A 17,745-nucleotide genomic window follows, 5' to 3' on the forward strand; every position below is an offset into this window, starting at 1 on the left:
AAATTGTCTCTCAGTTCCCACGCGACCCTCCTTTGCAGACGCTGCTTTAGGAGGCAGGGACGGGTCTCTGGAAACCACCTTTCTTTCCCCTTTGCCTGAGGTCGCGTGTGAGGCTCTGCAGGGAGGGGGCGCTAGGGGGACCCGCAAGGTGGAGGAGGCGGGCGGCTCCCTCCTGTTTGTTTGCAGTCCTGCCAGGGTCACACGGGGACAGCCCTTCTCCCTGGCGGCAGCAGTCGGTGCCGGGCTCCGGCTTTTTGTTTTTTTGTTTTTTGGGGTTTTTTTTTTTTTTTTTTGGCTCTTTCAGAATCAACCTCATTGTGCCTCATTGGGCACCAGAACCGGCAGGCGGACGCCCCCTCCCAGGGCATGACCGGGCCTTTCCTCCAAGCTCCCCTTTGTTCCCTGGCCCTGGGGTGGTAGCTGCTGTCACCCTGTGTTACTTCAGTTCTCCAGTATCTGTTTAATTCCTTATACTAAATTGTGTTGAAATACTTAATGTGTAGACAATAGATATACTTGCACACATATGTATATATAAATGAACATATATACACATTTTTAGGTACTACATATATATTATATATATACTGCATATAAACAAATACTATGAGACAGATATTATCTGTATTATACAGAAGAAAATGAGTCTCAGGTGAGAAAAACTCCACAATATCATATAGCTCGTAAATGGAAAAACTGGGATTTGAATCCAAATATCACTGAATCCGTAATCTATATTTTTTCCACCATACCCTTAAAGTTGTTTGGACCTCAAAATCCGTTTTCCTCAACAGTGTCCTACATTACAGCTCAATCCCTATGCTAGTCCACAAACCTCTTCTTACCTCACAATGTAAATAAAATCTAACACTGATCTGTTTTTTGGTGATTAATCTGTAGTTTACAGAAAACTATAGGGAAAGCATACACATCCCTAATCTCAAGATACTTGTCATTCATTTGTTCAATTAATAAGATTTAATGCCTTGTGTTGCCTGGCAAATGTGCTGGGCTCATAATAGTAAGCAAAACAGACCCAGACCTTCCTCCAAAAGGCTTACAGTCTAGTGAAAGTGACAGTCTTTAGTTAAATAATCATACAGAGGAGAGGGATCTGGGCATGTCATACAGGGCTCTAGTATAGACTGGCTACATGATTACAGGACTGTTTCAAATGCTAGCCACCCCCACACACACACACACACCCACACCCACACTCAACCACTTGGCCTGTGCCCCTCTAAATGTCTGGGAAGGCATGCCCACTGTACATTTGTTTACCAGGAGGAGGCTGGTTCAAACCAAAGAGATCTTCAAGTGCTATCACAGCAGTAGACACACTAGAGCTAAGTAATGTTTCCTAAAAACCTTCCATTCTTTGGTAATTTAACTCCTCGCCTCCAACAAGACTTTCCCAGTAGCCTAAATGCACCCAATGACTACCTGACCCCTCTCTGCTTGCTACCACATGAAGAAGGAAGCACAAGACATGGCTGGACTGATCACAAGCAAATGGCCAGGAAGCTTTTTTAGGGGATGGTCTTCCAGAATTGCAGAAACGATAAATCTGAACAAACCAGAAGCTTGTGCACTTATCAGGGTTGGGAATCTGTAACCAAGAAGAGTTAACAAATAATTATGATTACTGAATCATTATATAGATGCCTTTTTACTTTCTAGTGTATTGTAAAATAGCCAAATATAAATATCTGAATCTACTGAGACTCCCTGAACTGTAACCCATATGCTTTAATCATTGAAAACGATTGTATCTTTACCCTATGACTTTAAAAGCCTCGTGATAACTCGTGATTGGACCCACTTGTACCCCCTTATCCTGTTTTTCAACTTCGAAGTCTTGTGATCACTAGACAGCCCCTTAATGTTTATTAATGAAGGAACTTGAGTCATCCCAGATTTAACCCACCCCAATTCCTAAGCTATCTTACTAGACAAACTTAGATCTAACCAAAATTGGCCGGCCTGACTTAAGCAATAGCTTAAACCTTAAACTGTAAGTGGTCTATACCTCATTATAATACTAAAAACATGCCCATCATCATATTAAGGCTGCCATTTTCTTACACATATTCCGTGACTGGCCATGTAATCAGTCTGTGCATGCTCAATAATTAGATCATCTCTAACCTTGTCATCTCGATCCATTGTGCTCATTATCCTAAAACCTACCCATCTTTTGACACTATAAAACTCTCAGAGTTACTATAATTCAGGGAGACAGATTTTAGGCCCACAGGACATCTGTTCTCCTTGCTTCATGCTTAGCAATAAACTCTTTCTCCCTTTGAAACCCCAAAGTCTCAGGAATTGGTCATTTGTGCACATTGGGCAGAGAACCCCTGCATTTGATCAGTAACAAATCTATCTGTTGCCCTACATGAGCACTACGTTTCTGAACTCCCTTTCTTGACTGCATTTTGTTAATTAGAAAACAAATTATTAGACAACTGTGTGGCAAAGAGAAAGACTTCACTGCAGTCAGGGTCCACTGATGAATGCTAAAGTTAGCAGGGGAAGCAGGATATTTGCATAGCCTCGAAGTACCACCCCCCAAATATTTATTAATTACTGTAATGGTTTGAACAGATGTCCAAAAATTCGATATTTCTCCCTTCAGGAGGTGGAATTAATTCCCCTTCCAAGGACTGTGGCTGGACTTACTGGCTGACTTCTAATGAATAGTGTGTGGAAAAGCGAAAATTGTACCTTTACAGTGACAAATGGCAGACAGCACCTTAACCAAGTGGTGAAGGTTAACATCACCAGTAATAACGTACCCCATGACATCAAGTAATGAGAAAAGCATCACCTGTGTGGTTTTCTTTCCCCAAATCCATAACCCCAGTCTAATCATGAGGAAATGTCAAATGAACCCGAATTGAGGGATATTCTACAAAATACCTGACCAGTACTTTTCAACCCTGCTTTTCCATGAAAAACAAGGACAGACTGAGAAACTGGCAAAAACTGGAGGAGCCTAAGGAGGGAAGACAACCAAATGCAAGGTGGGATCCTGGATCAGATCCTGGCACAGCAAAAGGATAGCCTGGAAAAACTGGTGAAATCCGGCTCAAGCCTGTAGTTTAGTTAAAAATGTTAATTTCTTAGTTTTGATAAGAATACCATGAGTATGTAAGATATTATCATTAGGGGAAGCTGGGTGACAGCTGTACAGGAACTCTCTGTACTGTTTTTACAACTCTCCGAGGAATCTAAGATTATTTCAAAATAAAAAGAAAAAAAAATCCACCGTAAGCTGGAAACCATTTCTACTTACACATATAGTACTTCTGCTGTTTAAGTGATAGGTAGTGGATTGTTACTTTTCCATTCAGGAGATTCATAAATTACTTTTACATTCACCAAATTAGCAACCTGGAGAGGAAAGGTTGATTGGTTACTGAGATTTGAACCTAATTCCTTAGCAGGCAGGCTCCCCTGGGGAAGATATAAGGTCTGAAGGAGGGGTGGGAAATGAGGGAGGGAAGGGGGAAGAGGCAGAGATTGCAAGGACTTAAGGAAGGGTGTTCTAGAAGGCGGGTCAAGGAGATGAAAGGAAGCCTTGGGGTGGGGGTGGGGGGTGAAGACCCAGAGCAAGAGGGAAAGAATGGGCTGTGGGAGATGAAGTTGGGGCAGGGAAGGTGGAAGTGCTCTGGGGGCTCTGAGGCCATGCTCAGCATCCTTAAAATCATTCGAGTGTGTTAAACAGATGGGTTTTTCTAAAGGATCCACTCTAACCATGGTATGGAGCCCGCCAGAATAAAAGAATGAACAAAAGCTGCAAAAGAACAAAGACTTTGTCTCTGTTCCCAGTGCTTAGAACAGTGCCTGGCACAAAACAGGTGATCGGAAAAGATCTGTTGAATAAGTGAATGAATGTATGAATGAATAGGTAGAATAGATTGGAGGAGGGCAAATGTCAGCATGGGGAGACCAGGTAGCAGACTTTTGAGGTAATCCAGGTAAGAGTTGATGGCTCTACAGCTTAAGGCAGGACTCACACGTGAAAGAAAGATTAAATACATGAGGGAAAGAGGTCTCCAGCCATAGTTAATTCTCCTGCATCCTGAACCATCTCCCATTGCCCCTCTTTTTCCTCAGCTGCCCCCAAACCTGCTCCTGCTCCTTCTCTCTCCTCCTGAAGTTCTCCAAGAATGTATTCGTTGCCGGTAGCAATAGGGAAACATGGTTTTATGTGTTTTCCTATGCTTCTAACTACCTCCTTACCACCTCCCCCACCCACACACTCTTTGATGGGCTGACATATTCAAAGGACTATGGTTAAAGAGTCATCACCACTGCAACATAAAACCAAGACTCAGGCCCATCTGGGGATTTCTAATGATAACAATAATTACCACCTATTCCAGGCATTGTACTCTTTTTTTTAAACAATGATTCTAAAGTATTACACGTTTTTGTAGAAAACATTTTGTGAAATGTTTTGCACTGTTGCTAATATTTTGCTTCCAGTTTTTCCCATGCATTTTTATGTGTATAATAAAAACTAGTTTCTTCTGTTTATATTTATTATAATTACTAATCTAGTTGGTCTTAATTTTGTCATCGCATTGTGTTTTCTATTTCCTATCCTTTTGTTTTTGTTTTATTTATTAATTTATTTATTTGATGGTGGCTAACATTTATTGAGTGCTAACATTTTTTTTTATCAGGCATCACTCTTCTTAGCACTTTAAATGGATTAGTTCATTCAAGCCTCAAGAGTGAGTGGGTGTTATTATTTTCTTCATTCTTGAGGAAAATAAGACTCAGGTGAGCCTGAGTCACAATACCAGCCCTGGACTGATGAGACCTGACCTTGTTTCATATACTTTGGATGGATTGTATAGTGTGTGAATAAAAGTGTTAAAAAAAAAAAAAAGTCCACTTTTCAAATAACACTAAACTGCTTTCCATGTCATGCAGGTACCTTATAATAAAGTATTTCCAATGCCTCCCTCCCATCCCTTGTTGTCATTCATTTTCATTTTCCACATGCTATAATCAGACATTGTATTGTTAGTTTTTATTTTCAGTTTAAACAAACAGTTCTATTTTCTATCAGTTAAGAAAAAGAAAAATTAAGATTTTTATTTTACCTTCATTTGTCCCTTCTCCAATGCTTTCTAAGTGGCAAGTACCTGAACTATATCATTTTCCTTCCACCTGAAGAAAATGTTTTAACATTCTCAGTTTTTTGCTTGTCTGAGAATGTCTTTATTTCTCCTTTATTTTTGAAGGTTAATTTCACTGGTTCAATCTTTTTTTTATTGTGTTTTTCCTCATCTTCCCTATCTTCTGTTGGACTAAGGAAGTTTTCTCTATTTTCTCATCTCTACTCTGATCATTTAAAAGTTAGAGATACTTTATTTCTGTTTTTTTCAGTGAATACATTTGTTTTTAACAAACACACTTAACTATCAAATTTTCTAACAAAATCTAAAATTATTCATCTAGATAATTAGATAATAAGGTCCTTTTATTCATGTAACATGTTACATGGTGCTCTTTTCTTTTAAAAAATGGTTATTATTGACCAGAACTTTACATTTACCCCCTTTTAAACACAAATGAAAGTTATTTTAATTTTACATTAATTAATAATTAAATTTACAAATATTTTTCTAATTTCTGTGCTCACCATTATTTCTTGTTTTGGATACCTTTTTTTCCTGATCACTTTTCCACTTGCTCAACTACAGCCTTTACTAGTTCCTTCATGAGAGTCAGTGGTAGTAAACTTTCTTATTTTATATATGTCTAAAAATGATCCTTGCCCATTCTTAAATGATCATTTCTCTGGCTATAAAATTCAAGAATATCAAATATTTTCCCTCAGGAGTTTGAAAATATTACCTTATTGTCTTCTGGCATCTGTTATCGCTAATGAGAAGGCTGCTTTCAATCTAATTAGTATTCTTTTGTGACTTGACTTTCGTCTGTAGAATCTTGCAAGAGTTCAATAGCTTAATGACTCTGTGTCTCTGCATAGATTTATCATTACTTATTCTGGCTGATATGCAAGTGCTCCTTTTATTTCCCTTTTTTATTTTATTTTTTTACATTTTTATTGTGAAATATAACATATATACACAAAAGTGATAACTTTCAAAGTATAATTTAACAAGTACTTATATAGGTAATTTCAAAGACTGTTATGGGTTACAGTTCCACAGTTTCAGTTGTTTCCTTATTGTGAAACATAACACATATACAGAAAGGTGATAACTTTCAAAGTAGAATTTAATGAGTAGCTATAGAGCAAATTTCAAGGAATGTTATGGGTTACAGGTCCACCATTTCAGTTACTTCCTTATAGCTATTCTAATACTCTGGCAACTAAAAAATAAATAAACAAAAATTTAAAAATTTATATAAAGATTCAGTATTCATAATCCTTGGTTAAATCTAATTTTGCCTGTTGCTACCTCTTCCTCTTGTTTAATCACTTTCTCGATCCTCATGAATGTCTAGGCAGTTGACTATCTTGTTTATATTGAAAAGGGGTGATGACATTATGGGAAAGGGGGACATAGCTGGGTGATGTTCTTGAAGAGGATGCTGCCTCTGGGTTTTGGGACTTATCTACCATAAGTTTCTGAAAAATAAACTTAGTGAAACTTTTATCGAGTCTCAGATAGGCAACCTAGGTATTCTTTAGGGTTTTCGGGACTACTGTTGATTTGGGCTTGTCCTACTGTGGCCATTTGGCATATCTAGCTGAAGCCTGCATAAGAGTAACCTCCAGGATAGCCTCTCGACTCTATTTGAAATCTCTTAGCCACTGAAACCTTATTTTGTTACCTTTCTTTTCCCCCTTTTGGTCAAGAAGACATTCTCAATCCCTCGACACCATGACGAGGCTTATTCCTAGAGTCCATGTCCCACGTCGCCAGGGAGATTCATTCTCCTGAGAGTAATGTCCCATGTTGGGGGGAGGGTGATGAATTTATTTGCAGAGTTGGGTTTAGAGAGAGAAAGGCCACATCTAAGTAATAAAAGAGGTTCTCTGGAAGTGACTCCCAGGCATAATTATAGGTAGGCTTAGCCTCCCCTTTATAGTTAAAAGTTTCACAAGAGCAAGCCTCAAGATCAAGGACTTGACTTATTAGGTAGGGGGTTCCTAATTTCACATAGCATATATTCTGTCCAAGAAAAACAATAAATATCTCACATTATCTTCACGTAGTTGTGTAATTATCATCACTCTCAACTATAAGCAATTATCATGACCCCAAAACACCCCAAAGTTCTTATTTATCCCTAGTATTTGTGTGGTATCAAGTGCCCTTTTGATATAAGCACTTATGTCTTCAATTCTGGAATATTCTCATATATAATCTCTTCAAAAATTGTTTCTTTGACACTCCTTTTGTTCTCTTATTCTGGAACTCTTCTTATATGTATGTTGAAGCCTGCCAATATATTATCGTCCACATATTTTTCATAATTTAAAAAATGTCTTTTTTCTGTGTTCTTTCCTGGATGAAATAGTACCATCTTTCAATTTGCTACAGTGTCCAGAATAGAATTTACTCTGTCAAAATTTCTTGTTCTTTTTAGATGGAAGCTGTTCCTTCATTTACCTCTTTTTGCGTGCCAAATACTGTTTTCATCAGACTGATTCATAAAATTCATTTTAAGTAAATTCAAGTTTGGATTATTCATTCGTATTTGCATTCTTTCTTAGTACTATATTTCATCACGGATTCTGGAATTGTGGTTTTCAGACTAATTTTGAATTTGTGAGTTTGGTTTTTTCCTTCTTCTTCAATGTATATGGTTTCCATAAACCCTAGTGGTTTTAAAGCTGCCTCTTCTTACCTTATTCTTCCCCAGCCCTCTAGAACTAGATCTTAAAGTGGTATTTTAATGTTCCTGGCTGGTGCTAGTAATATCCAATCACCAGGCCAGTTGGAAGCTTGATTCACCTCCAAGTTAGGGGTGAACTTAGATCTGCAACTTGTTAAAAGCCATGATCCCAGGGATTGATCCACATTCATTTTTTCAATGTCCTTTGCTAGACTGGTGGCAGGCTGGGGGTGGTCCTTTGACACTGGGTCAAAACTTTTGATTTCATACCCTCATTGCCACTACACCAATGCCCTGTGGGCCACTAACAGTTGCTTCTGGATCAGGAGCCCAATAGGCCTGTGATTTTGGCCCTTCTCATCACTCTGAATTTCTGTAGCATTTGGTCCACAGAACTGTTTGTTTAAGCTGGAATTTGTCTCTTTAGTTTTGCATTTTTTAGATTTATAACTACCATTGCTATGTTTTTAGAGCAAAGTGGGTGAATCATAGTTGATCTGAAGGCCTAAATGGCTTTACCACCTTCTCCACTGCCACAACTCTAGTTCCAGCCACCATCATTTCTTGCCTGTATGATTGCAGCCTCTTAACTGGTCCCTCTGCCTCTACTCTTTCTTCCCTCCAATTCATCCTTCCCACCACAGTCGGAAATAGTGCAATAAAACGTAATTCCACTCACATCACTATCCTACCTACAGTCTTTAAATGATTCCCTATTGCCACGATTATTAGCATAGATGGAGGAAATGACAGGCCCACCATGGACAAAGAAGTGCAAAATGCTGGCTTCTATTGCTTACAGGCCAAAGAACATTAACTAGTTCATGTCTGTAGATATTCACGACAGAAAAATTCCCAAAAGAATGAAAATATGTGTCTTCAATGGAATGACCTTAGGACAAGGAAATAAATCAGAAGGGTTTTCTGGATCCCATATAGAGCCAACAACTTCTTAGAACATGTAGCAGTCATTCAGAAACCAAAAACTAACGTGAAATTAGGAAGAATGGCTGGATCACAACAGAAGTCTTCAAACATCCATTCAATATTTGAATTTTTCCTACTTACAAGGCATTGAGGGGGAAAACAGAATGTGTAAGAAAAACATTCTACCTCCAAGGAGCTGCCAAGATAGTAGGCAAGGAGACCCACTTACAGTTAGTACCAAAATTATTTAAATATGTTATAAGCAAAATGGCATAACAGAAAGAAGAGTTCCTGGAAAGCTGATGTGATCAAGTAGAGCTTGTGGAGGACATGGTATCTGTACTGAATTTTAGCAGCATGATTTTGATATGTAGAGATGGTGTGAGAAGAAAAGTCTTTTAAATTATGTTCTTTCACATCAGTCAAAATTCCATCTTGAAGCCCAACCCTCCAAACCTGCCTCTCCACTAGTCCACCTACTATCCGCTTTAATGCCTGGAAACCAGTGTCAACTTGCCACTAACTAATGTGACTCTTAAGGCACAAAATCTGGGAGAACAGAATATTTTACATATTCTTTATTACGTCTAGCACTAGTATGCAGTAGTTAAATAATTATTATTTGTTTTTATTACCCTTGTCTTAAAGGGGGAAGTCTGCTTCACAGAGGTGTTAGTGAGCAATAGCTAATTAAAGCATCAGTCTAACCAAAATTGACACCATAGTAAATGCTTTTGGCCTTGTATTATGATGTCTTCATGGTGATGCGCCTGGATTCTATTATGATTACCGGAATTGCTTAGCCAGCTTCTCCAGCTGCCAATAAATTCTAGAATCTAAAAATTTCCAGTAGTCATTTGTGGGCTCAGCCAAGAGGGAGTCGTTTACATTCTCCCCTTCTGGCAATTCAACCTTAAATTTGGGTTTCAAGTCAAAGTGACAGACTCTACCCGGCTTCCATCCTAAATTTCGGACATCTACCGGCTCCATCTTCAAACAACGGAGGATTTCTGCCTGAAAAATGATCCGAGTTCTTAATCAGAAATGTACGTCAGACTGGTGGTTTGATGGGCTGAGCCCTCTACCATAAGTTTTACGCTTGGGAAGACGGTTGCTGCAAAGGAGAGGCTAGGCCTCCCTATATTTGTGCCTAAGAGTCTCCTCCTGAATGCCTCTTTGTTGCTCAGATGTGGCCCTCTCTCTCTGGCTAAGCCAACTTGAAAGGTGAAATCACTGCCTTCCCCCCTACGTGGGATCAGACACCCAGGGGAGTGAATCTCCCTGGCAACGCAGAATATGACTCCCGGGGAGGAATGTAGACCCGGCATCGTGGGACGGAGAACATCTTCTTGACCAAAAGGGGGATGTGAAAGGAAATGAAATAAGCTTCAGTGGCAGAGAGATTCCAAAACGAGCCGAGAGGTCACTCTGGAGGGCACTCTTACGCACACTTTAGACAACCCTTTTTAGGTTCTAAAGAATTGGGGTAGCTGGTGGTGGATACCTGAAACTATCAAACTACAACCCAGAACCCATGAATCTCGAAGACAGTTGTATAAAAATGTAGCTTATGAGGGGTGACAATGGGATTGGGAAAGCCATAAGGACCACACTCCACTTTGTCTAGTTTATGGATGGATGAGTAGAAAAATAGGGGAAGGAAACAAACAGACAAAAGTACCCAGTGTTCTTTTTTACTTCAATTGCTCTTTTTCACTCTAAAATTATTATTCTTGTTATTTTTGTGTGTGTGCTAATGAAGGTGTCAGGGATTGATTTAGGTGATGAATGTACAACTATGTAATGGTACTGTAAACAATCGAAAGTACGATTTGTTTTGTATGACTGCGTGGTATGTGAATATATCTCAATAAAATGATGATTAAAAAAAAAAAAGAGATTATACAAAAACCAATTCTTATGGGAACTACCAATACAATTTTGGTTCAGCAAAATGCCTCATTTTCAGAATTCTTCTGTATTCAAAGACATGAAGCTTAATAAAACTGTCAATAGCAACACAAAAAAAAAAAAAAAAAAAAAAAAGAAATGTACGTCAGAATCGTTGGAGGAGCCTTATAACAATATTCATTCCTCACCTGCACCCTGGCGAGTGGCATGGCTTTGTCATAGTTGAAAAAGCGCCCCAATTAGTCATGGTCCATTGCGCTCCAGGAGAGGGAGCTTGTACGCAGGGGTCAGAACGGCCCTTTCTATCACTCAGGGCCCACCAATCAGCCAAGGAATCATTTTCAGTAGCCTACCCTACCCCCCCTGAGCTTCGATGCGCAAGACATCCCTGCACTGCGATGACCCGGGCGCGCCTCCAATAGCTCGCGGCCAACCTCACCTGTACACCTGTGCGTCAACGCGGCGCCAGCCCGCCACGCGCCGTGGGCGGTGCCGACCGCGGGCCCCGCCCCCTGGAAGCCCGGCGCGGGACGGGGGGGGCCTGGGGTGTGGGGTGGGGTGGGGTGGGGTGGGGGCGGGACCGGGGTGGCCACGGCGAGGGGCGGAGTGTCGGCGGCGCCTCCGCCTTTCGCTTCCGAGAGCGCTTCCTTGGCCGCGGAGGACCCGGCCGAGGACCCGCCGGGCACGGCAGAGCCGCCGCCACCGGGAGTCTGGAGCTCCCGGAGGCCGAGGGACGCTGGGCGCGGCCGCCGGCAGCAGAACATGGCGCCGTGGACGTTCTGGCGCTGCTGCCAGCGTACGGTGGGCTGGGTGCCGGTACTCTTCATCGCCTTCGTGGTGGGCTGGTCCTACTACGCGTACGTGGTGGAACTGTGCGTGTGTGAGTACCCGGCGGCGCCGGCTACCGCGGCGGGGCGTGGGCCGGGGTCTGGACCACGACGGCGGAGGGGACCGTGGAGCCCGCGGAGCCGGCCGAGGGGCCGCTGGGTTAGCCAGGCTGGGCCTCCGAGGTCTGCGGCCGCCCCCTAGTCGCGGGCCTGCGCGCTTCAGGCAGCCGGGGTGGGTGCGAGTCTTGCCTCAGCGCGGGTCTGACGGGTGCTTGTCGTGGGGGTCGCCGAGACCTGCGCTCCCTGGGCTGTCTGAGGGCCCTTCCTTCTTCGCCCTCTTTGTTAGGCCCGCGCAGCTCGCGTGCAGGGCTGCGGGCCGCGACGCCCCTTCCCCGAGCCATCCCGCGTCCTCCGGGTGGCGGGGGTGGGATGGGGGTTGTCGCACGGCGGGACACAGACAGCTTCCTGGTTTCCGCTGTGGAGCCGTGACGTTCCTCATCTCTCATAAAGGACTGTGGAGAAAGATTTTTCTTCAAACGGGAGTAATCGAGCTTCGTAGAAAGTAGCGTTTTTTTGCTTTTGTTTATCTTTCAGAATAAAGAAATCTGTTCTTTATCGTTTTTTTTCTCGCGTCCGAACAGCGCAGAAAGGAACGTCTGTTACCGAAGAGCAGGCCGCCGTTGCGGGTGGAAAGTCAGTGTATCTTTTGGTGACCACTTCTGCCCAAGGGAGTTTAGCCATAGGGTACAAATCAGCACCCAGCCATGAATTTGGTTGGTTCTTGACCCCTGTTAAAGTTCATTACCTTCAAGTCTGAATCCATAATTTATGCCAAGTGTTGTTTTAAGACAGAATGGGTGAGACAATACATAGCCCCATTATCTTTTTCTTGGTTACTTACTAAGGCTTTCTCTTTGTACGAGATAGTTTCTTCCAAAAGGCAGCGGAAGAAGGGTCCCACGTAGCTCAGGCAAGAAAAATACCTGGCGCCCAGTAACTAGGCTTCCACTCATTTGAAGAAATCAATTGTTTATGATTAAGAGGCCCTCATTATGTCCGTCCATCCTCCATAACGTAATAGTTTTGCAAATTTATGTATAAAATCCCCCTCACTGGGAGTGACCATTGAAGACAGAGTTGGGTTTAAGTTAAAAGTGGTGGATCTGAGATAGTCAACTTACATAGATGATAAGCTGAGAACTAAAGATGAAGTGATTCGCGATATTGGTCCCTTGGTTTTAAATTAAACTGAAATCACCCTTTTATTTTTTCCCACAGGCTGATATTTAAACATATGAATTTAGTTATAGGTGGATTGACCACCTTTTCCTCTTTGGTCAAGAAACTTATTTTTGAGGAAAGTGCTAATTCAGCTTTACAGGGTTTCGGTCATTTGCAGCTGTTAGTAGATGTGTACCTCCTATTTGCCATGTAGAGATTCTTAGCGCTGAGGAGTGCCTTTATTTTCCTTCTGAGGAAATTATGTCTTGGGAGAGCTATGTGATTTTTCCAAGGATGGTTATGCCTTTGAACAGAAATATGTAGAGTGGAACTTTGACCCTACATCTCATACTTTGCTGTGTCTCCTTCATAACGTCTTCAAATTTAGAATGAGACAAAATCTATAATTTAACACCATCATTCAGCACACTGTCTTGACATAATTGATTCTGAAGTGTTTTATTGATTCCAGAAAAACCAGCTTTTATAAATTTTTCTCTATTGTGTTTCTGTTTTCTATTTTCTTTGATGTCTGGTCTTTATTATTTCCTTCTTTTCTTTACTTTGGATTTAATTTGCTCGTCTTCTAGTCTCTTAATGTGAAACCCTCTTTTTTTTCTTCTTCTTTTTTTTTTTTTTTTTTTGTACGTTCAGTCCTATAAACTTATTTCTAAGTACTGCTTTTGTCACATTATTTCATTTTGGATATGTTTTCATCATCGTTCCATTCAAAATATTTTCTGATTTTACTTTTGCTTTCTTCTTTGACCCATGGATTATTTAGAAGTATGTTATTTACTCTCCAGTAATTTGGGATTATCCGGAGATCTTTGTTATTAATGTCAAATTTAGTTCCATTGTGGTCAGAGAACCTATCTTGTATGAATCAAATCATTTTAAATATATGGAGACTTATGTTGTGGTCTATAATGAGGTCTCTCACGGCAGATGTTCCATGTGCACTTGAGAAAAATGTTTTCTGTATTCAGCAGTGTTATTTTGCTTTTGAGGTTAGACCATCAATCAGGTCAAGTTGGTTGATAAAGTTGTTTACGTTTTCAATACCCTTGCTGATTTTCTGTCTACTTGTTCTAGCAATTAACTATTGTGAGAGGTATGATTATAACTTTGGATTTGTCTATGTCTTCTTGCAGTTCTGTCATGTTTTTGCTTCATGTAATTTGCAGCTCTGTGATTAGGTATTTAAAACATTTATTATTGTTATGTCCTCTCAATGAATGGACCCCTGTAATATTATGAAATGACTTTCTGCATTCGCTGGTGATATTGTTTCCTCTGACATGTACATTGACATATATTAACATGGCCACTCACCTTTCATTTGATTAGTATTAGCATGGTATATCTTCTTTTGTCCTTATAGTTTTAACATGTTTATATTTAATGTGGGTTTCTTGCAAGGAACATACTATTGCTTTTTTTGCTTTCCTATCCAGTCTGAAAATCTCTGCCTTTTAATAGGGGTGTCTTAACTTGTTTACAGTGAATGTGATTATTGACATGGTTGGGTTTAACTCTATAGTCTTGCTATTTGTATTTGTCCCATCTGTTCTTTGTTCCATTTTCTCTCTTTTTCTGCCATCTTTTGGTTTACTTGATTATTTTTTATACTATTTATGATACTCTCTTTTCAGTATATCTGTGATAAAATATACAGAAAAGAGAGTTCCCATATACCACCTCACGCACATAGTTTTCCCTATTATTGATATTTTGCATTAGTATAGTACCTTTGTTACAATTGATGAAGCAATATTATTATAATTATACTATTATCTATATAGACCATAGTTTACATTAGGATTCACTGTTTGTATTGTACAGCCCTGTTTTTTATTTTAATTTTTATTTTAATAGTATATCTACCACCTAAAATTTCCCCTTTTAATAATATTCAAATATATAATTCAGTGATGTAATTGTGTTTACAATATTGTGCTGCCATCACCACCATCCATTACTAAACAGAAGCTCTCTACTGATTGAGCATTAACTACATTTCCTACTCCCACCCTGGCCCTGAGTAACCTGTATATTCTGGTTTCTGACTCTATGTATTTGCTAATTTTAGTTATTTCTTAGTGAGTTCATACAATATTTGTCCTTTTGTGCCTGGCTTATATCATTCAACATGATGTCTTCAAGGTTCATCTATGTTATCACATGTATCAGAATTTTGTTCTTTTTAGGGCTGAATAATATTCCATTGTATGTATATACCACAGTTTGTTTATCCATTCATCTGTTGATGAACACTTGGGTTGCTTCCATCTTTTGTCAACTGAGTAATGCCACTATGAACATCAGTGTGAAAATACTTGTTTAAGTCCCTGCTTTCAGTTTTTTTTTTGGTATATACCAAGAAATGGGATTGCCAGGTCATATGGTAATTCTGTACTTAATTTTCTGAGGACCAACCAAACTGTTTTCCATAGCAGCTGCACCATTTTACATTCCCACCAACAGTTAATGAATGTTCTTCTTTCTCTGCATCCTCTCTAACACTTGTTTTCTGTTTTGTTTTTTTTTTTTAATAGTAACCATTCTAGTGGGTGTGAAGTGGTGTCTCATTGTGGTTTTAATTTCCCTAATTGCTAACGATGTTGAACATCTTTTCATGTGCTGTTTGGCCATTTGCATATCTTTTTTGGAGAAATGTCTAATCAAGTCTTTTCCCCAATTTTAATTGGTTTCTTTGTCTTTTCAATATTGAGTTGCAGTTACATATCAAACCCTTATTGGATATGTGGTTTCCAAATATTTTCTCCATTCTGTAGGTTGTCTTTTTACTATCATGATGAAGTCCTTTGATATACACAAGTTTTAAAATTTGATGAATTCCTTTTTATGTATTTTTTTCTTTAGCTGCATGTGCTTTTAATATAAAGTCTAAGAAACCATTGCCTACTCCAAGGTCTTGAAGATGCTTCCCTGTGTTTTCTTCTGAATTTTGTAGTATTGATTCTTACATTCAGGTTTTTGATCCCTCTTGAGTTAACTTTTGTATGTTCTTTTGTATATAGGGATTCATATTCTTTTGCAGGGGGATATCTAGTTTTCCCAGCACCATTTGTTGAAGAGACTATTCTTTCTGCACTGAGTGGAGTTGGTGCTGTTGTCAAGAATCACTTGGCCATAGATGTGAGGGCTTATTTCTGAACTCTCAATTTGATTCCATTTGTCTATATGTTTTACTTTGTGCCAGTACCATACTGCTTTGATTACTGTAATTTTGTAATAACTTTGAAAACAAGGAAGTGTGAGTCCTCCAACTTTATTCTTCTTTTTCAAGATGGTTTTGGCTATTCGGGGCCTCTTACTTTTCCATATAAATTTGATATCAGTTTTTCCCTTTATGCAAAGAAGGTTGTTGAAATTTTGATTAGGATTGCATTGAATCTATAAATTGCTTGGGGTAGAATTGACATCCTAACAGTATTTAGTCTTCCAAGCCATTAACAAGAAATGCCCTTCTTATTTAGCTCTAGGAACTTTGTTGTGGATTTTTCAGAATTTTCTATATATAGGATCATGTGATCTGCGAATATGGAAAATTTTACTTCTTTCTCTCCAATTTGGATGTCTTTAATTTCTGTATCTTGCCTAATTGTTCTGACTAAAACTTCCAGTTCAGTGTTGAATAGCAGCGGTGAGAGTGGGTGTTCTAGTTTGCTAATGCTGCCAGAATGCAAAACACCAGAGATGGATTGGCTTTTATAAAAGGGGTTTATTTGGTTACACAGTTACAGTCTTAAGCCCATAAAGTGTCCAAGGTAACACATCAACAATCGGGTACCTTCACTGGAGGATGGCCAATGGTGTCCAGAAAACCTGTTAGCTGGGAAGGCATGTGGCTAGCGTCTGCTCCAAGTTCTGGTTTCAAAATGGCTTTCTCCCAGGACGTTCCTCTCTAGGCTGCAGTTCCTCAAAAATGTCACTCTTAGTTGCACTTGGGGTATTTGCCCTCTCTCAGCTTCTCCAGAGCAAGAGTCTGCTTTCAATGGCTGTCTTCAAAATGTCTCTCATCTGCGGCTCCTGTGCTTTCTTCAAAGTGTCCCTCTTGCCTGTAGCTCCTCTTCAAAACATCACTCACAGCTGCACTGAGTTCCCTCTGCCCGTCAGCTCATTTATATGGCTCCTAAATGACTGGTGCCATGCCTCCATGGAAATATCCAATCAGAGTCATCACCCACAGCTGGGTGGGGGGCATCTCTAAAGAAACACTCAAGGAAATCTAGTCAAAACTGATAAAAGTCTCCCCACACAAGATTACATCAAAGATAATGGCATTTGGGGGACACAATACATTCAAACTGGCACAGTGGGCTTCCTTGTCTTGTTCCCAATTGTTCAGGTTTCTAAAGCTACCATTATGCAAAATACCAGAAATGGATTGGCTTTTACAAAGGGGATTTTTTAGGTTACAGATTTACAGTTCTAAGGCTGTAAAAGTGTCCAAACGAAGGCATCAACAAGAGGATACCTTCACTGAAGAACAGCCAGTGGCGTCTGAAACACCTCTGTCAGCTGGGAAGGCATGTGGCTGGCATCTGCTGGTCCTTTGCTCCCTGGTTGTGTTTCAAAATGACTTTCTCCAGAATGTTTCTTGGCTTCTGTCTCTTAGGTTTTCTCAGTTTTCTGCTTGGTTCTCCTGGGGCATTTCTCTTTAAGCATCTCAGAGTCCTGTCTTAGCTTCTCTGGTGCAAACTCTGGGCTTAATCTCTTAGCTTAGCGTCTCCAAACATCTTCCTGACTGCGTCTGCAAGCGTCTGGGTCTGTGTCGGCTCTTATCTCCTTCCGGGGGCAAACTCTGGATTACATATCTTAGCTTCTCTCCAAAATGTGTCTCTCAGTTTCTCTGAGCTCCTTCTCTCTGTGAGCTCTCTAAAAGGACTCCGGTGATCTAATTAAGACCCACCCTGAATGGGCAGGTCACACCTCCCTGGAAATAATTGAATCAAAAGGTCTTACAGTTCGGTGAGTCACATCTCCATGGAAACATTCA

At 40.3% G+C, this 17,745-nt stretch overlaps 1 protein-coding gene across 9 annotated transcripts in view; it reads left to right on the forward strand.

Moving 5' to 3' along the window:
- Window positions 1-11,266: 11,266 nt before the first annotated feature.
- ZDHHC20 (zinc finger DHHC-type palmitoyltransferase 20) overlaps window positions 11,267-17,745 on the forward strand; it is a 90,420-nt gene continuing 83,941 nt past the window's right edge. For all 9 annotated transcript variants that reach the window (XM_037800359.1, XM_037800360.1, XM_037800362.1 and 6 more), the window contains exon 1: window positions 11,267-11,551. In XM_037800359.1, coding sequence (XP_037656287.1) covers window positions 11,434-11,551 — 118 coding nt within the window. In that variant the 5' untranslated portion in view covers window positions 11,267-11,433. The remainder of the gene's footprint in view (window positions 11,552-17,745) is intronic.

This window comes from Choloepus didactylus, chromosome 12 (assembly GCF_015220235.1).
Source record: "Choloepus didactylus isolate mChoDid1 chromosome 12, mChoDid1.pri, whole genome shotgun sequence".
Classification (NCBI taxonomy): Eukaryota; Metazoa; Chordata; class Mammalia; order Pilosa; family Megalonychidae; genus Choloepus; species Choloepus didactylus.